Below are 27,337 nucleotides of genomic sequence, written 5' to 3'. Positions count from 1 at the left end.
TGACTATTTACTGAAGGGGTGACAAATATGCTAAGCCCTGTGTGGGTTCACTTTATGTTCTCTCATTTAATTCTCATGAGCTGAGTATATTTTCTTTGTCTTACATTGTGCGAAAATTGAGGTTCAGAGAGGTTAAATAATTTACTCAGTATCACTAGAATGAAATCCATACCTGATCTTAAAATCTGTGCTCTTTTCTAGCTTCTGTGATGTACTGCAGCCCTTCCTAACTTACGTAAATTTAGTGGCACATGGGATTGAAAAGCTTATGTCGGAATAACTATTTCCAAACTGGGTTTCCTTCTTTCATTCCCAGTCCCTCTAACTCTCCCAGACTCCCTGCTTGCCAGGTCCTCTCCACAGTCAACAATTTGAGCTTTTACTTCCCAGACTTTTTTAAGTAAACTATCCTAAAACTCAGACAACCCATTCTGCTTCTGTCACATGACTAATATATTCCCTGTGCCTCACAGAAGAGGGAAAGTAAAATGGCAGGGCTGGGCCTGGGACAAAGAGTGCAGGGTGCCAGCAGGGGCAGGTGGGCGTGGCCTGTGGGCAGATCCTCCCCCCTGGCCCCTCCCACACAGACCCAGACAGTCGTGCTGTGGCCGCCCACAGACAGGGTGGGGAGAGGGAGGAAGAGGTAAAGAGAAGTATGGATTGTGTACCATCTCTGTTCGAAGTGTGTCGAGGGTTATTAAGCACCTACACATGTCCATGGCCACACAGGCTTGAAATAATGAAAATTCCTGCCTGGTTCGTTTTTTTTTTTTTTTTTTGCGGTACGCGGGCCTCTCACTGTTGTGGCCTCTCCCGTTGCGGAGCACTGGCTCCGAACACGCAGGCTCCGCGGCATGTGGGATCTTCCCAGACCCGGGCACGAACCCGCGTTCCCTGCATCGGCAGGCGGACTCTCAGCCACTGCGCCACCAGGGAAGCCCCTCCTGCCTGGTTCTTGCTCTCAAGGGGCTTGCAATCTGATTGATACACATCACTGATGAATGCTTCCAAGAGGCAAAGGAAAAAGGAAGGGCTTGACGAAGTTACATAGGATAAAGAAAAAGAAAAATAAAGAAAAAACAACCCCACCCAGAAAGGACTATCTGGGGTTTTGCTATTTGGAGGCATATTGTGCTTGTTAAGAGGAGCATGTCTGGCCATTCTTTTCTTAAGCCTTGGTGGATGAACCCAGGTTTGGAGAGTATGTGCCATTATCTAGTATGGACGTTGGCAAAAAAACAAAAGAAAAGACAAACAAAAAACTCTCTTTGTCTACTGCTACAGCAGGACTACAGCAGAGCAGTGATGTGGAGCTGCCAGTGTTGAAGGATTTAATTTGATAATTGGCACTGCCCCACCCTGTGCTGCTTAGAATTGCCAGGAAATATTTGTTCAGGTTTTCTTCAGACCCTAGATTTCAGTCATTAAAGGCAAATGCTGTGACCCAACTAGGGGAAGGGGACAAGGAATTCATTCCTTGGAGAGAGGTAAGAGTAAACCTGGTAAAAGTCAAACCAGCTGGCACTAATTAGAACTGTGAGTCCAGAGGCCAAAAGCAGTCCCATTTTCCAGCAGGGACTTGGCAATCAAAATGCTCACTGGGCCAGGGTCCCTGAAATGCAGGAGAGGACATGCTCAAAGCAGGGACTTTGCCATACTGGAAAACCCAGGAAATGTGATTGGGGGACTGAGCAAAGTCCCCCAAAGCTCAGTCTCTCCCTCCCTCCTCCTCAAGTCCTAATTTATCAACTCAGCACCCTTTGAGACCACTGCACAAACCGCTGGGCGGGGTGCAGTTTTGAAATCCCAGCTTAAAAGCTGGTGGCCCTTAATTCTTACCAATACTCCTAGGAATGGACCCCAAGCAGAGGAAGCTGGTGTAAATTTCTGCCTTGCCCCACACCATCTCTTTGAGATGGGTGAATCTTTCCAAGCTTTTGAAAGTGTGTCCTATGTTTAGTGGTCTCTAGAAAGCACCTCGACTTCTCAGCAGGAAGTTTGCAAAACTGGCCACAAACTCCTGGTTCAACCCTTTAAAAGCCTCATCCGAGAACACAAAGCCAAGGAAATTTTAATCTCCTCTCTTTTGTTTCTTTCTAGTTCAAGTAAAATTGCTCTATTGACGTGCATCCATAAACCATATAGAACTTACCTTGCCTTCGCTCTCAGCGGTCTTCCCAGTTTTCTGGCGGGTAAGCACTGTTGAGGAACCACCCAATGCTGGAGGTTCCAGGTCCTGCTGCCTTACCTTAGTAATGGCTGCGCATACACTGGGTTATATTTGCTTGCATTTGCATCCTAACTGCATTTTCCTAGTCCTGGCCAATCACAGCCAACCTAGCCCTGGGCTTGACTTATTCAAACCAGAGAGAAAGCTGTATCTGTTCCTATTCAAAACAGCAAAAACAAGAGCAGACTTTTAAAGGCTTCTTTTAACTCCAGCTCCACACCCTGATCTAATTGATTTTTTTAAAGTGCACAGCCCATCAATAATGCAGGAAAGAGGGTGGGAGGATATGAAATTTGCCATATTGTAGATATGAATGCATTACACCGATGACAGGAAGCAGGGGCTGGGGCTGCCCCCCGCCCTCCAAGTGCATGGGATGTCCAGGCTGGCAAGCACCTCCCGAGAAGCTCCTGGGCATTTCTCAGAGGGGAAGTCTGGGAGAAGGACCTGGAGTGAGTTATTAGGTCATTCTGTTTTGCCCCTTGGGGTCTCCCTTGGGGTCATAGATCAGCCCAGTCAATATCTGAGTGCCTACTATGTGCCAAGAACCATGCCGGGCTCTGAGTTTCAAGGCTCCTAGTTTGGGGAAATCAGTAAGGGGCACAGAAGGAAGACTCTAAATCCCTTGGGGCTTCTGGTTCCTCCCCAGAAGTCAACAGGACACCAAGCATATGCTTATTAAGCACCTGGATGGCAATGCGGTTGATGCCACATGGGGGCCAGGGAAGAGCTAATGTAGCCCGACTTCTGTAACCTTGAGCAAAATCCCTGTGCTGAGTGTGCGGCTGGTCCCCCAGCTTGGGCGCTCCAGCCTCGTCATGACAGAGGCGTTTTAAGGGAAGAAGGGGGGGTAAGTGCCCGAATGAACAACAGGAGGGTCAGGAGGCAGTGCCCATTCACGGATGGGTTTTTTAAACCCACTTTTATTCATTAATTGTAAGTAGTACAAATATTCCAAAAATATAAACAGACACTTAATGGCGTCCTACATTTCAAGTTTTTGAATACAAGTTTATCAAACCATGAACCTGTGAGCAAGGTAGTCAGAACCCCACAGCCCAGTCACATTGGGAAGCAGATCTCCCCCACCCTCCAAACGGTATCTTGAAGGGGGTTACGTGGCACGACGTGGAACATGTAAAATCTGAGATACTACAAGCAAAGAAGCTCACGGGGCGCAAAGAGGAGGGTCTGCTCCAGGGGCAAACCCCACAGCAGTACAGGAATGGTGCAGGGGGCCAGACCCCTGCCTTCCCTCCCCTGCTTGAATGCAAGTATTTACCAGTATTAAAATAAAAGGACAAAACTAAAACCCCATTTTACAAAAAAGGCGACTGAGGGACAGTAGTGGCAAGTAACTGACTGAAGACCTGAAGGAGAAAACAGGCTTACTTTCCACAGACACTTGACCTTTCTGGGACGTGGGATACAGGACAGCCTTACGGGGGGGTTGCCTTATTGAATGAGGCCTCATGAACAGGGTAGGGGTAGCAAAACAGGACGGGATCCATTTCCCAGGGAATGACTGCCTTTAGACTTCCCATGCTTTTAGCACAGAGAAGTTTCTGCGCCACTGTTAACAGAGGTGAATTTGTAAAATGGTCAAAATCTTTGGGAGGCAGGAGGGAATTAAACAGAAGGTCCCAGGTTAACTGAAGGCAAATTTACTCAACCTCGCTATAGTAAGGGACCCATGGACCTACAGAGTGTCCCCTCTACAATGTGCAGAGTGGAAACTCTTACCTGACCCTTTCCAAACCGGTCCTGTGTCCAAAGCTCCCCCTATGAGAGGGACACGAACATCAGGCTTTTGATTTAGAAGCCCAATCAGAGAGACACACTGTGTCCCTGAAGAGGCACCTTAAAGAACTGAACCTGGCAGGTGGGCAGATTCCTGGCACGGCGTGAACTGGGGTCGACCAGGCCTGGTGGCCTATTGCTTCCCGAAGACCAGCCTCAAACAGGAAGGGCTGGTAGGAAACCCCGGAAGAGATCCTGGGGTGAACTGGCTCCCTCTCAAGCTTGCCTTCCTCCAAAACTGAGTCTGGCCTGATTCCTCTAAGGAGCACGTCTTGCAGTCATCTCTTGCCCCTAACACACTGTGAAACTGGAGACCAGAAGGTGCATAATGACTTCAGGCTGGCTCTGGTCCACACCGATGGACCCTGCCTAGACCTATTTGGCTGAGCTGCCTCTCCAGGGAAGGGAGGAGAGGGTGAGTGGGGGTGTGGCATTTCCGGTGAGGAACTGCGTGGGGGCAGGGCAGGGTTCTGGCGAGAACGAGGCCTATGGAGCCAGGCTTCATGCAGAAGCAGTGGGGACACTCCCACCAAGCCATCCTGGGCTCTGGTCATGAGTCCCTTGGAACACCTGGACAAGTCTGATAGGAAAGCGGGTGGCACCAGCTCTTCCTTCACCTGGAGGCAAGGAGACCCAAAGCAGGGCAGAAAGGGGCCTCGGAACTGGATCAGCTTAGAGCCTCTTATTGCTTATTTAGTCAGAAAAGCATAGCTGGACCCCATGGCAGACTTGGCCCAAGGGCTAATCCTTAGGATGGGGCTTGGGAGAGAGGCCCCTCCTGCAATATTAGGATAGAGGCCTAGGCCAGGGCCTTAGAATCAGAAGCTCCCACTTTCCTTTAGGAAGTGTCGCTCCCGGCCAGCCCTGGAGCCCTCTTCCCCTACCTGCATGAAGCAGGATCCCACAGGCACCAGGGAATGATGCCTGGGAAATGATCACATGGGCTTTGGGGACCCTGTTCTACTCATGTGACACCAAAGGGAAAGACAAAGCCTCACAACCTTGGGACAAGGAGGGGAGGTGGCATCACAATGCTAGAGAAGGATGCTAGGCGCTCAGAACGCCAAGCTGCTGCTCCACCACCTGGTCCCGGCTAGCTCCTCACACTGCCCTAGTGTGTGGCCAGTCTGAAAAGGATAATGGGGGTAAGTCCTGAGTGGGCGGTGTTCTTGCACCTGAAGCAACTTACAAATGCTTTGTGACATCTGCCTCCAGGGAAAACAGAGAGGGGGATAGGAACCCCCTCCCGCCCGACGGAGGGAGGGGAGGCCATGGCTAAGGCAGTGATGCTGAAGTGGGGCTCCCTCTAGGGGATCCCTTGTGCTCCCAATTACAGCAGCACTTCCCCTTTTGTTTTCCATCCTGGGGAAACTTCCTTTGTGTGACTTATTTTTTAAAGCATTCACTATTAAGAAACTTTGAAAGCAAAGAGACACGCAAAGCGCAGGTGTGTGAAGAGCTCACTCACACCTGTTACCATTGGCAGGAGGCACGTGCGTTACGTTGGCAAACTAAACGGTGAGAACACCCAGCCCCTCAGCCCAGGAAACGCAGGAGTGCCTGAGACCCTGGAGAGAAAAAGCAACAGCCAGGAAGGACGAAGACACCTGGCCCTGGGGGAAGACACGAGAGAAAAGAGCCCTGCCCAAGAAACAGGTGGGTGGGACCCAGAGCGCCCTTCCCAGGCTTGGGGACAAAGTCCCTGCGGCAGCACCAGCACAGAATGCCTGAAGAGCAGACTTCGGGACACATCCCGAGCCCAGCTGACCTACAAGCCAAGGGGACACACACACTCATGCCCTTGGGATTCTCCTCTTCCCTGCACCACCAGGGCCTCCCACGTTCACCTCAGGCCCAGGGCTGTAGCTCTGTCAGAAACAAAACAGCCCAACACTCCATATTTCGAAAGAGAATTTTAAAACAGAGTCAAAAGAACGGAAATCAGTTCTCTGTCCTCTTCCAGGGCAGGGAGAAGACCTCCTTCCCCACAGGTTCAAGACTATGGCTAGGTGGTGAGGAAGGCAGGCCTGGCACCCAAGCCTTGGGGAGACACAGAAAGAGCCCGAGCCAGGCACTCGGCCAGAGGCTAGTGCAGCCCTTGGGCCACAGGACCTGATGGCCCCTGGGGCTACCAGTTCTGGATACAAGCTTTCATCTCCCCAGAAGTGTCGTCTTTCTGTCTGCAGCAGTCGGCGAGAGAAAGGCTTCAGGAAGATGTGTGCCTGGGGCACCCGAAGGCAGCCTCTGACCCTACCTTTCTCCGTGGCATAAGCCTTACAATGCTGAGGAAAGGCCATAGGTTTGGCGACGGAGCCTTCAATGGTCTTCATCCCTATAGAGCTCGGTGGCTCTCAGGGTGACAGGAGAGGAGACAAACTAACTTGGGGAGAGTCTTGATCATTCACTTTCTCCCCCAACCTGAAACACTTATATCCCGGGACCACAGTTGAAGGCAAGACACACTCATACACACACACACACACACACACACAAATACACTTACTCACATCTCGGGAACCCAACTCAGGGAGCAGGCAGCTCTGGTATCGCTGGTCTGATATCTGCCCACTCAGCATCTAACCTGTCCTAAAGCTCTTTGCAATCACTTCTATTTCCAGGTCTCATTTGGTGAGATGCTCCAGATTCCGCTCTGTCAGGCTGATCATAAAGGCACAGTGTAGGAAAGTCCCCTACTGGGATGGCCATTGCTTGGCAGCAGGGAAGGCTAAGGGGCCCGCAGCTGCCCAAGGCTGGTGTAGACATCCTCTGCTGCGCTCAGCTCCTCAAAGATTGGGATCAGGTTCAGCAACTCAGTGTCTGCCATGTCATCAAACCAAGACTGCACAGGCACCTGGAGAGGGAAAAGGCAGCGTTAAGTCTCCCGACCGCCACTGCTTCCCTCCCTTGCCCCAGACCCCCGGAGGCTGGCTGGTCCACCTGGGGTGGTGCCCTCCTCTGGTAAAGCCCATGGTTCCACCACCATCCCCTTCTCCCTCCTCCTTCCAGGGCAGGGACTCTCCCAATCCCTGCAATATGGGTGTATCTGGACCACTCACTGCATTCTCTGGGTGGAAGATGTAAGAAGCAGGCGAGTTGTCCAGAATGAGGGTTTTCCTCAGGTCCCTTCCCAGGCGGCTGAGGTCCTTGACATAGCAGCCCTGGTGAAACACACAGGACTCACGGAACAGGCGGGCCCGGAACACCCCACACCTGTCCAGCAGATCCGTCACAGGGTCAGCATACTGAGAAGAGAGCAGAAGCTTTTTGTTTGGATGCAGTCCTGGCTTCCCCGTGGCATCCTGTGACCTGCAAGGAGCTGCCACACCTGCTCCCAGTTCTTTACTCCCCTCCTGCCCCCAGGTACCTTGGCTAGGCTGGCAGTGAAGAGAACACATTCAAAGAGTTCCCCCATTCGTCTCAGGAACTCATCCACGTAAGGCCTCTTGAGCACGTACACCTGAGGAAAAGCAGAAAGGCTTGTTGGAGGCATCCCTACGAGGGTGAAGCCTCACGGCATCGGTCACCATCACCACCTACACAAAGAGCAGTAAGTCGGTTCAGACCTTACTCTGTCTGGACTCCCACACCCCAGCCTCTGGGACCACCTGGCTGGAAGCCTTCTGCCCCGCAGACCAGGGCACGAGCGTCACCTCCTCACCAGGCTTCTGCCGGCTCAGTGGTCCCAACCTTGACCCAGCTCAGGAAGAAACAAAAACACCTAATGTCCCAGGAGCCATCTGTTTCCGGCGGCGAACCATCAGCTGCCTCCAGAAACAAGTAATCAAGAATAGGCCTCACAGATGGAAACAGCCTATCCTGGATTACTTGAATCCAGCCACAGCCTCTGTGGGAGTTTCCTGTCCTTGGCTCTGACAGGACAGTTAGTCCAGGACCCCATCAGGCAGGGTCGCAGATACTTCCTGAAACCTCATGCCCTCGCAGAGCTTCTCTGAAATGCACCAGGGGAAAGTGACTTTTTCCCCTCAGTGACCACAGATCTGACACCCTGCAGCATCTCGCTCTAGTGACGCCCCCATTTTGTGCTTGCCCCTGACAGCCACCCCTAACCCTGGTGTCCACCTTTCATAACCTTGCACATTATGGCCTAAAAGCTTCACTGGCCGCATGTCCCTCATGGGCCTGCTGTCTGTTGCTTCCCTGTCTCCATCCAGGTGTTCTCCTCTCAGCCAGCCTACACAGGGGCTACTGGAACCACTCCTTCAAAGTTCTTTTCATCCAGCTCACTCCCTGCTCAAGTGTATGTGCCTGCCATGACTCTCCCTCCTGGAGACGGCCTGGACTGGCCATCGACTCACCAGACCCCTCCCAGCTCTGCTGCAGGAACCCTCTGCTCCAGGTAGCCACAACCGGGCCTCCTTTCATTTACCATTTCTTTTTCTTTGGCGGTACACAGGCCTCTCACTGTTGTGGCCTCTCCCGTTGCGGAGCACAGGCTCCGGATGCGCAGGCTCAGCGGCCATGGCTCACGGGCCCAGCCGCTCCGCGGCATGTGGGATCTTCCCGGACAGGGGCACGAACCCGGGTCCCCTGCATCGGCAGGTGGACTCTCAACCACTGCGCCACCAGGGAAGCCCTCATTTACCATTTCTTTAACCTTCAACAAGTCCCTCCCTCCTCCTGGCTATTCATCAAGCTTGGCATCGTCTCAACACTCTTTGCTGAAAACGCACCTTCTGCAGGTAGACACCTCACCCCCACCCCCCACTCATGTAAATGTCATCCCTTTTCCATTATTCACACCTCTCCTTGTTAGCCAGGAGTTCACAGTGTTTGAAGATACGCCTTTTTAAAAAATCTGTGGGTTCTGTATATTTCTCTATACCCTCAACTAGACTGTAAAGAGCTGCTGTGCAGAGTCCAGCACTGGGACTGGGAGAGCACCTCAGCTGGGAGGAGGGTGGTGGGGTGAAGAAAGCTTCTAATGGACACAGGATAGTGCTGACCACCCATGGAAGCCTCAAACCCCATCTCCCTACAAGTAACTCTTCTATCTGACTATCAACACCACAGGATCCTTAACCCTGGACTGAGCAGGTTGTGTAGGGCCAGAGCCTCACCTTATTTAGATTCAAGCGCTGTTTGATAGATGTGTACTGAGTATGTATTGTGGCAGAATCCAGTGTAGGGACCCGAAGGGGAGGGGAATTGGAGAAAGCTTTACAGAGGAGGAGATGCCTTTTCTGGGGAGAAAGAAATTCACCGGCTAGATGGAATGGGTGGGCAGGGGAGGAGAGAAAACAGCTAGTACTGACTTCCTTGTCTGTAACAGGCAGATACACCAACTCTTCAGCTTTAGAGAAAATGTATTAAGTCATATAACAGTGCTGGTCACATTCAGTAGGACCAGGGGAGATAAATAAATGATAGCTATTACTACTATTAAATAATTTAATTTTAAACAGCTTGGCTGCAAAGAGAAAAAAAGTGACAGCTAGAGGGGGATGAGGGGCTGCATTTTTTAAGATGCGAAAGCCTCGAATGTGAAAGGTTACCAATAAAAGCAGAGAGGCTGAAGTTACAGGAAAGGATCAACTGATGGAACACAAGCCCCGAGGAGCAGAAGACCCCGAGTTCCTGGGCTGGGCGTGGCCTGGCAGCAGCTCACCTGGTGAGTGGTCCCTTCGATCTCTACAGGCACTATGAAGTCAGCGTTGTTGATTGGCTGGAAGGCAGAAGAGTTAATGAGTCAGCTAGTGGGAAGGGACGAGAGCCCAGCCACACCCCAGTCCCTGCCACAGCCAGTGCTCCACCCCCTGGGCGGGGTGGGGAGGGACAGATATCAGAGGCCCTAGGAAGCTCCTGCTGTCCCAACTAAGTGGCTCTCACCCAAGTACAGGCTGCGACACCCCTTCTGGTTTTCCCTACTTACCACCACCTGCAAATTCTACCTGAGCTCAGACAGTCTCTGGGCTTTCTTGAATTAACAAACATCCTGATAAAATGGATAGGGGCATGGCCCAAGGCTGACTTAACCCCTCTTTTGTACCCCTGTACAGAGCCCTGGTGGCTGTGCTGCGACGGGGCTGGGGGGCAGCTGTAGCCTGTTATCAGCAACTGCGGAGAGCAGGGGCTCCCACTCAACATCATTCTCTGGTGGGGCCTCCAGGTATCTGTGATGCGACTGTGGCCAAATGCCAGAGGCCGGCCCTCCTACTTCTGATCACTCTTCCATCATCAACTTTAGGCCACTTCACTGGCACCTGCAGTCAGGCTTCCAAGACAGCCCAGGACGAGTGTAAGAAGAGCTCCAGATGTCCAGTTACCTTAAAGGAGCTATGCACAAGGGTTTCATCCAAGTCAATGACCACGCAGATTCTTCCTTGATCTTCCTCTGTCACCTCCGGGAGCAGACAGGTCCCTGGAATCTAAAACCAGAGCCAGGCTACTGAATCTGCCACCAAGAAAGACTAATTTTCCCCAATAGAACTCTGGGAAGAGCTGGGCCCACTGAGGAGATGGAAGCCCCCTACTTCAACCCAAGAGAGGCGACACTTAAAGGCCAAGAGGTAGAGAAAGAAGAGACTGAGCTGGCTCCTTCCTTCAGCCTGGGACTGTGAAGTGATCCGGATACTGGAGCTGGAGGCCAGAGCTGGTGATGGATACCGGCTGTCCCCCGCACAATCTAATGCCTTGCACGTGGTGGGCCCTCAGCAAATATCTGGGACAAACAGCTTCCAAGGGCAGGGAGTTAGCCAGCCAGACACAGAGGAATGAGGGCTTCACCGCATGGGGCATGGGGTTAGAAGGTATCACTGGGTGTTGGGGCTTCTGAGGCCATACCCTGTGAGATTCACATACCTGATAAAACTGGTACTGGAGACACTGGAGCAGATCCGACTACGGGAGAAAAGAAGGTGGTCAGTGCCAGCCCACTAATGCCTTTCCTGGTTGTCTAAAGCCCACTCAGGCCTGGAGGGGAATTTTCTCCCCAAGACCCCAGCCCCCTGGAAAGCTCTGACACGACAAAAGTGACTTTCCTTAAGAGCTGGGCAGGAAAGGGGCCAAAATCTTCTTTCCACACTCGGCCTGATGCAGGATGGAGAAGGAAGTGTCCCTGTTCTCAGCTGCCATTGCCTCTCCAAGGGAACAGGGGACTCAAGCAGCTGACGCAGGGACACAGAGTCAGAGGCAGAATCAAAATCGGAACTCCTCACTGTGGAGATCTGGCCTCTTGCTTAGTCCCGAAACCCAGGCTTCTCTTTGAGAACATGTGTTCTCTCCATCCTCCTTGGGGGCCTCGATTAGGGGGAGGTGCACTGAGCCCCTACAAAGCACAAGTAAGCCAATGTGAGCCCACACTGTGGGTCCTGAAACGTGAGGGGAGGTAGAGTGCAGAGAGCTCAGAAAGCCTCTTCCCGCCTTCGGCTAATAAGTAAAACGTTATAATGTAACAAGTAAGTGACCTTAATGGAAACCCTGAAGAAAAATTAAAATCCTAGCACTTAGAAAAACTTAATGTTGGCATTTCAGTGCATTTCCTTCAAGCTTGCTTTGGCAAGCAGTCTTTTTTCTTCATGACATATAATTTTGCATTCTGCTTTTTTTTTTTTTTTTTTGGGGGGTGGTACGCGGGCCTCTCACTGTTGTGGCCTTTCCTGTTGTGGAGCGCAGGCTCCGGACGCGCAGGCTCAGTGGCCACGGCTCACGGGCCCGACCGCTCCGCGGCATGTGGGATCTTCCCGGACCGGGGCACGAACCCGTGTCCCCTGCATTGGCAGGCAGACTCCCAACCACTGCGCCACCAGGGAAGCCCTGCATTCTGCTTTTTGACTTAATGTTGCAACTCAATACTCTTCCACATTGTTGTGAACTCTTAGTAAAAATTAATAGTTCGGTTAATACCGTCATGTTGTACTTCATTTAACCATTGTCCCCTTTTGGATAATGAGGTGATTTTTCACTGATGTACGTATCTTTAGCCTGGTTTTGAAAGAGAGGAAGGACAGCTAAACCTTGGTGTTTCAGAAAGAAGTACAAATGGCACTGCAGAAAGGAGGATTTCTGTCCCCCGCCTCTGAAATGCCAGACATATCTTCTGGTAATTATAAGAATCAAAGACACCCACACATTTCCAAATGTCTCTCACAGGTACAGGTGATAGTGCTGGAAGGGGTTATCAAGAATGTGATAGAATTTCAATTCCTTGGTTCCCTGAAAGCCTAGTAACTTGGAAGGTATTTTTGCTTAGTTAAAAATAAAAAACAACAATCACAGGACTTACAACCAGAGAGATCTGAGTTCAAACCCTGATACTACCACTTATTAACCATTAACTACTCAGCGGCTACACACACCCTCTGAGTCTCAGTTTCCGTCTGTGAGGGGAATCCTGTGGCTCTCCTCGCAGGGCTGCTGTGGGTCACATGAGACAACCTACGCAAAGCACCCTGCACGGTTCCTGGAACCTGGAAGGATCTGGACCGCGGGGCCCCTCAGAAACCACAGGGACACCCAGATGGCCCACACCACAAATGGGAATCAACAGGAAGAAGATGGACCACTATGGGAAGGACAGAGGAAGGGCCTCCTCCAGGCCACAGATCTTCCAACTCAGGCAAGGCTGCTCTGTCTCCCTGCCGTGGTTGCGGGGACCCCCACTCGCTCACAGCAGTCCCGTCCTTGCTGGCATCACACCACCCTGGATCCAGCTACCTTAGCAATGGTGTTGGCTTCCTCCTTGTATGCGGAGAGCTCAGTGGAGGAGCTTGACTGGCCAACATGCTGGGCGCGAAAACAGCAGAAAAGGGCCTTGAAGATGTTACGTCCACGAGGCTTCTTAGGAGAGGACTTGCAGACCAGGCCTAGAGTGGAGGGAACGACAGAGGCGTTAGCTACAGGGCGTCTGTCCACAAATACCCACCCCCATGCTATATCCCCTCTAGTTTATAAGCTCCATTGGGGCACAAGTCACGTGCTTGGCGAACAACCAAATACAGTCAATGGTGAAATGTACATGTTTATTCCAACATCTTCTCTGTAAACTAGAAACAGCAGGAATGCCCAGTCCCTGGTTTGGGAAGTGAACTGCAGAAAACTTGCTCTTCATTCCGTGGGGGTGAAGGGGCGCTGAGAGCTGGGGCCAGCTGTAGAATCTACTGTGGTAGCAGCACACTGAGGGAACACGCCAAGGTAATTCACAAAAATCCTCCCTAACACCAGTTCCCAGAACACTACCCATTCTAGAGAAGGGAGTGAGCTAGACCGCTTCAAGTCGGTGCAGCTACAGCCCTGTTCTAGGTCAGCTTCCTTCAATCAGTTAGTTGGCAGCACTGAGCCCAGGCTAGAACAACAGACTAGAAAATAGAACAGCTTCAGCCCCAAGAAACTACAAGTTTCATTCACACCCTTGCGTCCATCCCACACTCCAGTCACTTTCCTTAACACTCCCTCCCCTCAAAGACCACAGGCATATCACTCTCTTGGGACACATACATCCAGCGCTGGGTTCTGCGTTGACGTCCCTGCTTCTCGGCTACAGCTGCCAAGTCCTGCCTTGACAGTTTGGGCTTTGGAAATACAAAGCCATTTTAATAGAAGGCTTGGCAAGGCAGCCCCAGAAAGGCCAAGCTGATAGAAAAAGCTACAGGCATTTACAGGATCAACCAGAAATGGACTTCGGAAAGTCTTTTTCAGGTTCCTTTTATTATTATTATTTTTTAATTGGAGTATAACTGCTTTACAATGTTGTGTTAGTTTCTGCTGTACAGTGAAGTGAATCAGCTATATGTGTATATACACCTCCCTCTTGGACCGCCTTCCTCCCCTCCCCCCACCAAGCTCCTTTTATTTTACAGGAACTGTGCCGGCAACTGTTGAGGATGAGCAGGGAGCCAGGATGGGTACTGTGGCCAGGAGGTGGCGCCGCACAACCGCTGCCAGAATGGTCCTCAGCCACAGGTCTCCTCTCCGGGGGCCAGGGCGGGGGCCAGGCCTTGGGATGAAATCCACCCCACTCGGCTTTAAAGCACAGGGCAAACTCCTGTGCAGGGAAGTAAGTGCCAGAAATGTCTCTGCCTTTATGTAGGCGGGGCGGGGGGGGGGGGACAGAACGTGGCACTGAGGATAACCTTCCCCGTGCTGTTGGGTTTAAGAAGGGAAAGGGGGGGCAATGTGGTGAGCCCCCCACCCCAGCAAGGCCAAGCTCCCTGGCTCAGTCCTCAGAGTACATGCTGTACCTGCACGGAGGCGGCTCTGGCAGAAGAGGTGATGGGAGAGCCATTAAACACCCAGTTACTGGGCTGCCTGAGCCCCTGGAGAGGAGAGAAAACCAAACTGTTCCCTGGACCAAAGGTGAGGCCGCTGACCCTCAGTCAAAGGGCAGCCAGCACTGCCCCAGGACAACCGACTCAGCTGTGGCTCAACAGGAAGGCTGAGGGCTTCCTGCAGGTGCAGGCTGGGCACCCCAGTCCGTCTGGTCCAGTGCTCTCTCCTTTCCCTCCCTGGGTCAGACAGATCCCTTGACACTGGTATGACCATTAGAAACCTTTTAGAAAATGTTCAGGCTTCCCCAGCAATTAGCGTAAAAACCTGGATATCACTCTCAAGCTCCTGGCCCTGCTGGAAGAGTCAAGATTTCCAGGGACTGGGGATTTTGCCCTGAAGGAAAAAGTTGCGTTGGAGGCCTCGCCCAAGGCCCCTGAGTCCAGGAGACAAACTTGAGAGCAGAGCCCAGTACTTAAAGACAGCAAGATGAGAGGTTCCTCGGACCCTCTCCTACTCTGAATAATCTATCCAGAAATCGGAAGGAAAGGACAGCTTCTCCACCTGCCTGTACGGCCCACCTTCATTTCCGAGCCCAGGGACGCAAGCAGACGCTGACACAAAGCTCTAAGACCAAAGCTGAACCATCCCTTTTCCTTTGGTTTACGGTTTCTTCATGCAGAACCACAATCAGAGGCTTAACCCGGGCACTGAGCCTTTCTTAAAAGGCCACACAGCCCAAGCCTTTCCTGAAGAGAGGCCATCAAGAACGCACTCAGCATCTTAGTGACAGACGCTGTGAAGGCTGAGTAATCCTGAGAGGCAGGGGTTGAAAGGGGCAGCTGGCTGGGGCCGTGGAGAGGCCTCGCCGGTGCCCCCTGCGGGAGGCCCAACAGGCAGGAGCGCTCCAGCCTCAGACAGGGAGCTTGGGAGGGGGCAGGGGCGCTCCTCAGCTGGTTCAGACTCTGCAGGGGATGAGGTCTTCTTAAAACACAATGCGGCCAGGCAGCCCCTGGGCCTCAGAGACCACAGATGCCTTGACCCCGGGGGCAGGCGCTCAGAGCAGAGCAAAGAGCTGTGGCGCCTGGGGAAGGGATCCCAGACCCACAACAGCAAGGTCAGCACCCCAGGTGTTCCTCACTACCCCCTCCCCCACTGGGGCCCCACTTCCCTCAGTCCTTCTCCAGGCTGTGTGTCCTCCTCACCTTTACAAACACTGCCACTGACAATCAGTGGCCATCAGGGCCTCTTCAGCCTCCCCCTAACATGGCTGCCTCCTGACGGGGCCTGCAGTGGCCTCAGCTGGGTACATTCACTGGCCTCTGGCTTCTGAGCAGCAGGTGCTCGTGACTCTGGCTGAGTGAATAACTCTGGGGCCTCTAGGGCCTTTGTTGCTTCTACAGAGCCAGGACCTGTGGAAGCCTTTGCTGGTCTGCAACCGCCCAGAAGAGTTAGAAACAGAAAGACTCCCTCCCTTACGAGGACAGGGAAGTGGGCTATGACGAGCTGGGCACCTGAGGCAAGCCACTCGGTCTTTCTGGGCCTTGATCATGTTTACTGAGCACCAGTGATGGGCCAGGCCTGTGTCAAGACACTTGACATCATTACTTCATTTAATCCTCACTACAAACCCATTTCTAAGCACTAATCCCCCATTTCACAGAAGGGAAACCAAAGCACAGAGAGCTTAAGTAACCTGCTTGAGGTTACACGGGTAGTAGGACAGCAGAGCCAGGATCTGAACCCAGAGGCAGGGCTCTTAACAACTACTCTGTAGGGTCCCCTACAGCTCAGGCATCGTGTACGATTACTCCTGCAACAGGTGGGAAGTGGCAGTGCACTCTTAAGATCTCTCAAGTGTGTGCCCTACTCCTCTCTAGGCTGGGCTGGTGAAGGATCAGTTTGGGGTCCAGCCCCCCTCCTTTGCTGTCCTCTTGGGCAGTCCGTGAAAGGTGTAAGGGGTGAAATAGTACAAGGCTCCCTTCACCGCCACCCCGGCCCTGCACCTGCTCCGACTGGCAGATACCTCTGGGAGATCAAGAGGACAATGTGGGTGCGGGGGGAGGAACGTGAACCAGGAGATTTGGTCCAAGAGCCACTTTGTTGAGGGGGTTTAAGGATGAGGGGATACACCCAGAGAGGGATCTGAGACTCGTATCAAAGAGCCTTTCAACCAGCGCTCAGCACTGTGTCCCTGACAGCCAGGTGCAGGTCACCCCCACCCCTCCGTGTGTGACAGGAAGGGGCAGTGGCCCCTCCCGGGAGACGAACACTGGCACAAGAGGGTTTACAGGCCGGTGAGGATTTCATTGCACAGGTTTCCCCAGTGAGGGAGGGCAGGATTCCAGTGGGTACCACAAAGCTCCATTACTGATGTGCATCTGTTCTCCCGGCTCCGAACATCTGGTTTGGGGCTGAATGTCGGAAAGGACCAGCACAGACCTAACGGGGGGAGCTCTGGCTCAAGAAGAAAGTGCGCAGGTTGCTGAGAACAGGGAAGCCAAGCCACCCCTTCATCTCACTGCTGTGAGGCTTCCTATGGAGGCAGGATGTGAAGAGAAGTGGGGATGTGGGAGGTATTCCCCCTCCCCCTCCCCCCAGGATCACCTGGGCTGGGGTCCAGGCTCTGCCAGTTACTACTCAGCCACACAGCCTCTTTGCGCCTTAGTTTCCTCATCCATTAACTGGGATAACAGCAAGACCACTCTGACTGAACACAGTAACGCACTGTGCAGACTAAACTTAAATGCCGTGCTCATTTTCACATTATCTAAGGGGAGATGACCACTCCTTGGCAACACTGTGGCCACCCACCCAGCATGTGGTTGAAGCTCAAGAACAGAAGATGAGAAAGGTGCCAGAGGAACTCTGATCGTGAGCAGGTTTCAGAAAGTCAAAACCACCCCTATACCTTCTCCCAAATTCACCACAAAACTTGTTTTCCAGTTGCAAACTCCTTGGCTGGTCTCTGCAAGTAACAGGAAAGCAGGTGAGGTTGTTCCACTTGAGACAAAGAATGCCCTCTCCCCTTGTGTCCACCATCACTGGCCCCCAAGAGGCACCAGGTGGGGATACTATTTGCCTCTGACTCTCAAGGAGCCTGTGCGCATACATGTATGCGTGTACACACACATGCGCGCACACACAGATGAAGACTGGCTTTGCCTGGACAACGCTATTTTTAATCTTCTTCTGATGGTCAGGTTGAGATATCACTGTTGCCAACAACACAGCTTTGTGTCCCAGCAAAGGAGCTCCTCACACATCCGCCTGGGATTCGGCAGAAGGCAAGCTCTCAAGCTGTCGGCTTTTAACAAGCCCATTCATGTAGAAGGATGCTTTCTTGGTTCATCTCTCAGAGTACTTCTTTCTCCACCATCTCTCATTCCTCCCACAGCAAAGGATTTAGTCTGGCTATCACTATAAAATGGCCTCCCGGAGGGGCCTCCCTCCCCTTAGCTTTTGGAGGAAGGAGAGTATTTGGAGCATTTCTGGCCTTTCTTGGCCAGCTGCCTGGGCCTTGCAGCCAAGATGCATGTGATTGGGGCTCCCCGTGGAGAGGAGTCCTCCCAGGTCCTCAGCAAGGGGCATCTGTGCCTTGGCTAAGGACAGGCCCTAAAGCGCCAGGTGGACAGAAGGACTCTTGGACCATCAGGTGAGTCAGCAGGGGAACAAGAAGGTGAGAGATGCCTAGACATCCCCCACACAGGAAAGACTGGAAGCCAGAGGCAGGGTGTACCAGTTTCCACAGTGCGCAACTGCTGACACTGCTCTCTTCAGGTGACAACGCGGGGGGGCCTCACCCAGCTCGGCACCAGTTCCTGAAGTTCCAGAAAGCAGCTGTGAAGTTGACATCATGGACTTTTTTTTTTTTTTTTTGCGGTACGTGGGCCTCTCACTGTTGTGGCCTCCCTGTTGCGGAGCACAGGCTCCAGACGTGCAGGCTCAGCGGCCATGGCTCACGGGCCCAGCCGCTCCGCGGCATGTGGGATCTTCCCGGACCAGGACACGAACCCGTGTCCTCCGCATTGGCAGGCAGACTCTCAACCACTGCGCCACCAGGGAAGCCCAGCATGGACTTTTAAAAAGTAGTTTTAGCCATGTTGTTTGGCTCACACCAGCATGTTCTACACTAGCACCCTCCCTGCGACCAGCAGCCAGGACGTCCTACCTACGCAGACGTCTCCATTAGTTCCCCTTCCCTGGACAGGACAGCTCCCTGCCTCTACCTGTCTTCTAAGAGAGGAGGGCTTCTTTCAGTCCTGGGTCCTTAATGCCACTTGTGGGGTGAGGGTGGGGGACCCGGTCACTCACTGCCTAGCCTGCCTTTTCCCTGCCCCTCCAGCAGTCGTCACTGATCTCAACATAGGGCCTCAACTTCAGGACCTTTCCTCAAGAAGCACTAAGTTTTGGAAGCACGGGATCCCTAGCAACTTCTAAAACAGGATCAAGATACTCTGTCAATTTCCAAATCAGCCTTTAAAAGAGTTATTGGCAGAACACCCGCCTGGGCAGCTGTAAAATATTTTAGAAACATGCTGGGGCTGGGGGTGGGTTCCCAGAAGCAGCAACAGGCCCTGGACCAGAGCAATTTCCTCACGGATACGTCAGCAGCAGACTCAGCCCCCAGCCCCACACCAGAGTGCTCTTGGTGGATGTCAGGAAGTGATCTGAAGTGATCTGCTCACAGCAGCAGCAGGGATAGACCTGAGATGCCATCCAGGAAAACCCAAAGGGCTGGACCCTGCCCTTGTTTTACTGTATGCAATGCCTGCTAGAGCAGAGATGTCATTGTGGGGGACTGGAAGCCATACTTGCCCGCCTTGAGCCTCCCGCTCCTCCTAAGGAGGTGCGGAGCAAGGCCCTGTGGGAGGCCGGGAGGCTAAAAGAAACCTGCCAGCAGGACACAAACACCCTCTTAGTGGCTGTTTCGGCCCCTGACTTGGTTCTCTGCCCGATTCCTGAAATGCTTGGGTCTGGTGGAAGACCTGAAGAATCTAGTGCCTCTTTCCTCTCCAGCTAAGAAGCCTGCTTTAGGTGACATATGCATGAGAGTGAGATGGAGGAAGAAGAACGAAAGCTCAGGACAAAGCAAGGGACCCTCAACCGTCTCTCCTCTGACCAGTGAACAACAGAGTGGTTACATAGGTGCCATGGACTTAGGCTTAAATCCTGGCTCTGCCACATATAAGGTGTGTGGCCTTGGGCCTCAGTTTCTTCATCTGTAAAATGGAAAGACTAACATTACCTATATTACATAGAGCTGTGAGAATTACAATGCGGTCTGGGTGTGTCCTGACCCTAGTAAAACGCTCAGTAAATCTCAGCTGCTAGTCATTCAGTACAAAGCACTTTCATACCTTTATCTCACTCAGTCTCAATCTCAAAATGTTCACAGTGAAAGAGAGCACAGAGATTTCTTCTCATTCCAGAGGTCACAGAGGAGTAGTAGCAGGGTCAATCCTGGGAAATGGCCTTTTCCAGGACTCCACAAAAACCAATCCCAGTCACACACACACTCTCTCTCACACACACACACACACACACACACACACACACACACACACACACACACACACACACACACACACACACACACGCTCGTTGAGGGTGGCCAACCGGTTCCTTCCGTCCTTCCTCTCATAGCTGGCCCCTGCAGAAGGAATGGAAGCAGCCTGCCAGGGAGTCTGTCCCACCTACAGGGTCACTCACCTACTCCTCCCACACCCCAGCTGCATCTGGGACCAGCCCACCAGTATAGGTGTGTCCGCTGAGAGAGCACTGAGCTGGAGTCAGAAAGCCTGGCTCTTGCCCCACTTCAGCCTCTCAAGCAGCCTTGTGGTCTCACCTAAGGCACCACCACCCTGGGTTGTTTCCTCGCAGGCCGATCAGAAAAGGTCTACACTGCATGGTGTCTTACAAGGTGGCTTCAGATCCCCTGAAAGCTTGAACAGGCACTCTAAACAGTGGAATGCGCAACGCGAATGAGAGGCAGTGCGGGTCAGCGTTAGGTTTGACTCTGAGCCAGTCCTAGCTGACACGAACCAGCCACGTTCCTGTGGACAAGGTGCTTGGGGTTTCTCAGCGGAGGTTTTCCTCACTTGTCAAGTGGGGATCATTCCTATCTCACAACGTCATTGTGAGGCTCAAGTGAGACACTATCAATAGATATAAAAGGCTAGGGCAGTGCCTGCCCCACAGTGAGTGCTCTATAAATATCACGTGATCATTACTGGTAAGTGGGGATCACGACTCTGTCCATTCACACTCAGAAAACTTTTGGACTCCCCTTTAGGAGCCGCAGGATCTTTAACAAACAGGAAAACTGGATCCCTCCAGGGACTCTTCCTGCTCAGGGCTAAACAGGCAGCTGGGGCCGCTGCTGCGCTCACCTGGCTCTTCTCCAGGGACACCTGTCAGAATCACAGGGAGCATTTGGAACACACGGATGCCCGGCCCACCTGCTCATGCTCTGATTCAGTTAAGACCCAGGTGGGGTCTGTATTTTTAGTAAGTGTCACAGGAGTTTCTGATGTGTGTCCCTGGCTGGGAGCCAATGTCTAAAGGTTGCCAGTGGTCCCTGACTAACCCCTGCAGGACTGGAGGGTGATTCAGCCAGAGTCCCCGTGGCCCCTTTCCCCACCACATCTCACTGGCTCAATGTCTCTGCAGGTCTCAGGGGACTTGCACCCCAGAGCCTGATTTTCCTTTCTAGGGGCACTCGCTCTAATCCGTCACAAGGCAAAACACCCAAGCCTCCTGTCTCTTCCTGCAGGTCCCTGTTCCTGGGAAGGAGGAGCCCTAGCCCCATTCTGCCATGGAGGCAGAAGAGCTGGGACCCACGTCCTGGGAAGGCACTTCCACACACCAGCGGTATGTGCTCTGAGCCTTCCCATGAATCTGCTTGGCTCTCATTGGGGTTGGGGCCACATTTGTTCCCTGAGAACTGTGTGGGTGGGAAAGAGCAAATTCTACAGGATGCGAAAACTATTCATATGTCAAGAGAGAAAAAGAAGGTAGTGAATAAGAGAGAATAAGAGCAAAGCCTGATTTGGGGTGGGGGGCAGGGTGGGAGGGGAGGACGGCGCACCTGGGAAAAGAAAGGAAATGCCAGCAGGTCCACTGAGAGATCGGGTTTAAGGCTATAACCCTTAGAACAGCTGACGAATATAAAACAGGACATCCTTGCACCTCCTGCCCAGAAGGCCATGTGCTCGCTGGAGTACCCATTCTGTAATAACAGACCTGGTGCAGGCACACTCAGACCTGAAGGGCTGGGCACTCTGCCAGACAAAGAAACTCTGTTCTATTTGGCCTCTGGTCCAGAGAGGCTTCAAGTTCTAAGTCAACTTCTCCACTTTGATTTCTACTAGTTCCTTCATAAGATTTGCACGTTAATAAGCTCATCTGCATCCCAGTTGGGAACTATTCCTCCATTTCAGAAGAGGGAGGGAATCATGACAGAGCCACACCCAACCCGGTGTCAGCAGGACAAGTGAGTTAATTCTGTGCTTCCCGAGCTGGCTGGCCTGAGACAGGGTGAAAAGCAATTTAATGCTGAGTTTGTGCTTTCTCAAGGTTATACCCCAAAACCACAGCAGCAAAGACATAGCTTAAGAACATCTATTTCTCTTCAAAATCCCAGCTTCTTTTTCTTTCCTTGTTACTAGCATTCCTTAAAGAAATCTGAATCTCACTGGGTTCTTTAACTCTCAAAACAAATGCAGACGGTAAGAGAACGCAGCACACAGTTGTCTCAAGTCTTCATTACATCCACTTCTGAGGGGCCGAGCAACTGCTCACAAGGTTTAGACTTCAGAGACTCTTCATAGGAGGTGCGTGGCTCCCCGGCCTCCTCCCATCCCAGATGCCCAGGCGCCAGGCAGGATGGCAAAAGCCGCAAGGCACATGCTACTCACATAAAATCCCATCCTATGTAACAGGGGCACAAAGAAGGGGTCTGTGCAGCAAGGCTGTTTGTCAGTCTCAAAGGGTGATTCTTCCAGAAGGCCTAAGCCCTCACATTAGTGTCCCCTCTGACCCCCGGCCACCTGTCTTTAACAATAAAACCCACATGACCGTGTGCCGTTTGCACTATGTCCTTGGGGGAACGGAGGAGAACCGGAGTGGTGGTCTAGCTGTCTAAAAAGGAAGGACATTAACATCTATCAATTATCTGCTAAGTACAAGGCATTGGAGAAGGGTAGAGACCGATACTCCTATTTTATAGATAAGTCACCCAGCACAGTAAAGTGATTTGTCAAGTCTCACTGCAAATAGGGATTTGCATCCAGGCCTGAGGCAACCAATTTTGCTCCTGGAGCAATTCTTCTGAACACTTCTAACTGCTGCCCCTGCCCCCCAATCCCCTCTTCACCCTGAGAGACAAACTTCCCAAGATGGTAATAAAAGATAATAACCCAACTTACCCAAAAGCTAGGAGGAAGAAAGTTGAGGAGAAGGGGAAGAGATATATACTTACATATAAATATGTATTGTCTTTCTCTTGCTTAGTTATGAACACGTGTATTAATTTTCCACAGAAAGGCTGGGAGCATCAACTCACCTTGGCTAGAAATGTGACTTCTATCGTATTTACCGTTTTAACAAAGTCCGTGTTCATGAGGGATTTGGAAGGTCCCACCGAGAGCATGAAACGGGACCTCTCTTCCACCCAGTTTCTTTAAGACCCCTATAGTTGAGAAGGAGGAGACAGGATTCAGGGACACTACCACCCCTTGCCGTCTCTCAAGGGGTTTTCACAGCACTTCCTGAGTCCTGGTCCGTTGCAAGCTCTGCAAGTTAAACTCAGCAGCAGAACTGCGAACTCCCAGTCCCGGGATGGTGGGCATTTACAAACGTTGTTGCTGAGTTAGCAGGGCTCCCTTGGGTTGCTTCGGGAGAGAGCAAACACAAGCTTAAGTCACCACACAAGCCCCTACCTCACTCCAAGATGGGGGAACAACTCCAAAGGAGACAGAGGAGCGAGACTCAGCAGCCACAGAGGCCAAGGCTGAGGCTGCGCAGGGAGGGGAGAGGCTCCAGTGGGGCGGGAGGAGCCAGCTGCGCACACACACCCTGGATGCTCACAGAACAAGCTAAGGAGGAAAGCCCCAGGGAGGCTGAGACTTGGTCTAAACTTTTCAAGGTAAGGGCCTAGCTACAACCACAGCGAAAGGTGTTTAAGCTTTTACATGAGAGAGAGAGGCAGAATTTCTCCCTTATGGGGAGAAAGCAAGAGTTAGAAAAACCTGCCACCTGCCTAATTCTTAGGGGTGCTCAGTTACCAGAACCTGTTGTTCAGTTCTACATGTGAAAAGACAACTCAAGGCATCATCATCCCCTCCCTGAAAGGAAGGGGCTCAGGCCTCACAAAACAAAACAGGTCCCAACTCCCCCAGAGGGGCTGTGGGTCACTCAAGCTCTGGAGGAACTTGCCTCAGCCCTCTCATTTCACACGGGGAGGTTATAAGGTGGGCCCACTTCCCTGGTTTCTCCCCATCTAGCCTCGAAGCCCGAGGCACAATCTCCCAGCAATGGGGCGACACCCTCGTATGGGGCTGCAATAAATGGCCATTTTCTGGCCACACTGATATTAACTTTTCTCTTTTACTTTGGTATCGTACACACCCCTATCCTTGCTGTACCAGGAAGCCATTTCACCCTTCTGTTTGGGAAGATGATCCAATTTGGGTCCTTTTATCATCAATGCTTTCAGCAACTTTGTTTGTTCTGCTTCCCCTACTATAATTACTTTTGAATCATCAACACACCCAGCCAGCCTTAAAGCTCCCAGAACAAAATGCTAAAAAAGAGGAAAAAAAAAACCTGCAATGGCAAACAACTGCACTAAAAAACCGCCCATGCTAGGAGCAATTTGTATTTTTCTAGAAATTTACTGATTAATAAACTGCCTCAGTACTCCTTCCCCTTTTTCCAAAGGGAGGCAGAGCCTAGAAATGGGACACTGTGGGGAGGGGAGAGGGCACGGAACTCCAAAGGAGCTAAATAAAACATCTGCTCCCCACCCCTACTTTTATTTTATTTTATTTTATTTTTTTAAAGATGCAGGATTTGTTTGTAAGTGATGAGGGATTCAGAAAGTTGGTTTGCTGGTTGCTGGATGCCCAAGCAGCCTAGGAAGAAAGTATGTCTTCTCTGGAATGCAGTCAAATTACACAGGGGGGAAAGAGAACCCCAAGCTGTCCGCTTGAGAATTCAGATTCCTCCAGGGATAAGTCTGAAGGACAAACCACACAAAAAACGAAAAACATAACTCTAAGAAAAATCCAACCAACATCAGCAGCTGAACACTGTCAAGAAGCCAGCTGCTTGCCTTCTACTGTCATCTATTCTGTTCCCTACCACTTGCCCTGGTGGATGAAACTTCCAACTCTGATTTGTAAGCTGTCCCTTCAGAAGTCCAGCTTTCCCTCATTCCTGGTGTGGTCCCCTCACTGGGAAGGCACCCTCCTGAGCCCCACCAGGAGGAGAGGACCAGAGTAGGGAAGCTCAGGACTCTTCTTTCCCTTCTCATCAACACTGCCCCCTCTGGAATCCTTCCACATCCACATTTCTTCATTTCTGGCTAGCACTTGGAGTCCCTTCCTGAGATGAGGTTAGGAAGAGAGCGGGAAGAGTCCGAAGTTAAGTTATAAACACAGAAAGCCTCCCTTCTTCAGCCCTCAGCACAGCTGAGCAGGCAGTAGAGGGGTGAAGTTGTAGCCTGGTTAGTGATGCAGTCAGGAGAGCATCGGGTCAGGGTCTTTTGCGGGGGTTGGGATCTGAGCAGGCAAGGCTTATTGAAAGTAGGGCCAGCGATGCAGGAAACACACACACTACACCCTGCCGCCCCCCTCCCCCCCCATTGCACCGGGGAATTAGGGAATGGCTGAAACCACCAGGCCAGCCCGTTTGCCCCTAGGCAAGTTGGGGGAGCTCCTTGGGACCGGGAACCCCTGAAATAAATGATCTGCTGACTAATGTTGCCAAATACGGGGATGTGGGGCTATACCCAGGCTCCACAGCTGGGCCCCCCCGCAGGCTCTAGGCCTCAATATGTTCAAGTGCAGCACTGGCCCTTCTTGCCCTCTTCTGGGGGCGTTGAGGGGAAGGGCAGGGACGCTCCGAATTTGGGCCCAAGAGCGTGATCTCCCCAGCCTCAGGCCAGGTGGCCCCAGTCTGGGAAGTTCTCCAGAAAAAAAACGCTAGTCCTTACTCCCCGCGGAAATTCTGTCCACTATTTTAGACACATTCCTCAAGGCCCCGAAGAAGAACGTGGGGGAGGGGAAAAGAGTTTCGGGGCCTCCACCGTGACCAAACTCAGAGATTCCACCCTCAGGCCTCAACCTTTCCCCCGCCCCCAGGAGAGGCCTCGGCCTCATCACCCTCCGGTCCCCAAATCCGCCCCCGAGAGGGCCCGCGACCCCCCTCGTGTCTCCACCCGACCCGCAGGAAGGCGGGGGCCGCGAGCCGCTGCCCACGAAGAACTCGCACTTTTTCGCGGCGCGATTCAGAAACACGCCGGGTCTGATGCCATCCGGCGAATTATATAACCAGGGACACCAATCTCGGGCTAAACAAACGCGGCTGTGTGTGTGCGGCGGCGGCCCCGGGGAAGCGCACCGGGGCAGGGAGGGGCTCCGGCCGGGCCTCGGGGTCGCGATTGTTTGCTCAGCGAAAGAGGCAGGAGGCGTCCGGGCCAGAGTCCCGCGCGCCGAGGTCCCAGGCCGAGCGCAGGGCCGCGCGCGGACCAAGTCCGGTCAGCCAGAGCTCGGCCCCTCCCCCACCGCGGCCGCCCCCGCCTCCGGGCGGTGAACTTGGTCCCAAGTCCCGCCGGACGCCGTCACCGACCACTGCCTGAGCAACCTCGGGCTTGGGGGCGGGAGGGGTGGGGGCTGGGAAGTGCTAGACTCCAGTCCCGGCTCCATTCTAGCTCAGGATCGTCCGGGACCCCCTCGTTCCCCTCCCCTCCCCACCTCTCTCCCCGCGGTCCTGGGGCAGCAGCGCGCTCTGGTGCGGAAAGTGACGACCCCACCCCCCAACTCTGGAGAGGATGGGCGCGAGTGGACTCGCGCTACGAGCGCTTACCCCTCTGTCTCTCTGCCCGGGGGGAGGGAGTGTAGGACAGAGTGACAGCTGCGCGGATGACGCCCCTCCCCCTCGGGCGCTGGGAGCCCGGGGCCCCGCGCAACCCTCCCCGGGGCCTGGGTGCGCACCAGGTCGCAGAGGCGGATGGAGTAGGGGGTCGGGTGGGAATCCCCCACTCTGAGCCCCGGGAGATCTGGGGCCGAGACTCGGGTTCTGGGCTGTACTAGCCCCCTCCCCGCCCGGGGGCGACGCAAAGTTTTGGGAAGTTGCTGCCCCTACCTTGCTTGGTGAGCACCAGGGCGTCTTCCCTCCGCGCCTGGGTGATGATGGAGCCGTGTTCCATCTAACAATCCCGCGGGCCCGGGCTGGCTGGGCGGGAGGACGCGCGGGCGCACAGGCTGGGCTGGGCTGGGCTGGGGGGCCTGGGCGGGGGCCCGCTCCGGCTCCGGCTCCCGAGACTCGGACTCCCACTGCTGTTCACATCCCTGCTCTTGTTCCTCCCCTGGGCCGGGAAGGGAGGCGGCCTGTACGGAGAGCGGGAGGCCCGGGCAACGGCTCCCCCGGTTGCCCCCGGCCCCGATCCCCCGGCGGCAGCTCCGGGCTCCTCAGTTTGGGTCCAACATGGAGAATCCGGAGCGAAAACAAGAGGAGGAAATGGGACACGGGGCGGTTTCCAGGCTCCCCCCTCCCCTCCGTACTCCAGATAAACAACCCGCGGCTGCAGCGCCCACCCCCGCGCGCCTCCAGGATCTCAACCCGGCCTCTCTACAGCCCGCTGGCGCCTCCCGCTCCGAAGCACCGTCATAGGCCCCGGGATCCTCCACCTGTGAGCGGCCCGGGTTGCGGAACATCCGGAGCTTTGCAATTTTGTTACGGAAAAAGCGAATCCCCGAGGGGGGTGGGGTAGCGGGCGGGCAGGCTGGCAGGGGAGACTTGAAACCGCTCCGGCGTTCCGATTGGCCCCCTCCGAGAAAAGGGGCGTGACCCCTCCTTACT

The 27,337-nt window shown here is 53.2% G+C and overlaps 1 protein-coding gene across 1 annotated transcript; it reads right to left on the bottom strand.

Moving 5' to 3' along the window:
- Positions 1 to 34: 34 nt before the first annotated feature.
- On the bottom strand, positions 35 to 27,005 carry CTDSP2 (CTD small phosphatase 2). The gene is made up of 8 exons (XM_079936039.1): positions 26,621 to 27,005; positions 12,704 to 12,852; positions 10,850 to 10,888; positions 10,315 to 10,416; positions 9,657 to 9,713; positions 7,395 to 7,487; positions 7,087 to 7,272; positions 35 to 6,881 (listed from the first exon to the last, which is right to left on the bottom strand). Exons 1-8 carry the CDS (start codon positions 26,682 to 26,684, stop codon positions 6,756 to 6,758), a joined length of 816 nt encoding a protein of 271 aa, XP_079792165.1. The 5' UTR covers positions 26,685 to 27,005; the 3' UTR covers positions 35 to 6,755.
- Between the last annotated feature and the right edge of the window lie 332 nt (positions 27,006 to 27,337).

This window comes from Stenella coeruleoalba (genome assembly GCF_951394435.1).
Source record: "Stenella coeruleoalba genome assembly, chromosome: 11".
Classification (NCBI taxonomy): domain Eukaryota; kingdom Metazoa; phylum Chordata; class Mammalia; order Artiodactyla; family Delphinidae; genus Stenella; species Stenella coeruleoalba.
Note: the sequence above shows the minus strand (reverse complement) of the source record. Positions and strands in the feature narration are given on the sequence as shown.

Coding starts and splice junctions, on each gene's coding strand:
- CTDSP2 (XM_079936039.1), bottom strand. CDS start 26,684: ATGGAACACGGCTCCATCATCACCCAGGCGCGGAGGGAAGACGCCCTG. Junction 9,714..10,314: donor TTGTGCATAGCTCCTTTAAG/GTAACTGGACAT, acceptor TCTGCCTTCCAG/CCAATCAACAACGCTGACTT. Junction 7,273..7,394: donor TCACTGCCAGCCTAGCCAAG/GTACCTGGGGGC, acceptor CTCTCTTCTCAG/TATGCTGACCCTGTGACGGA.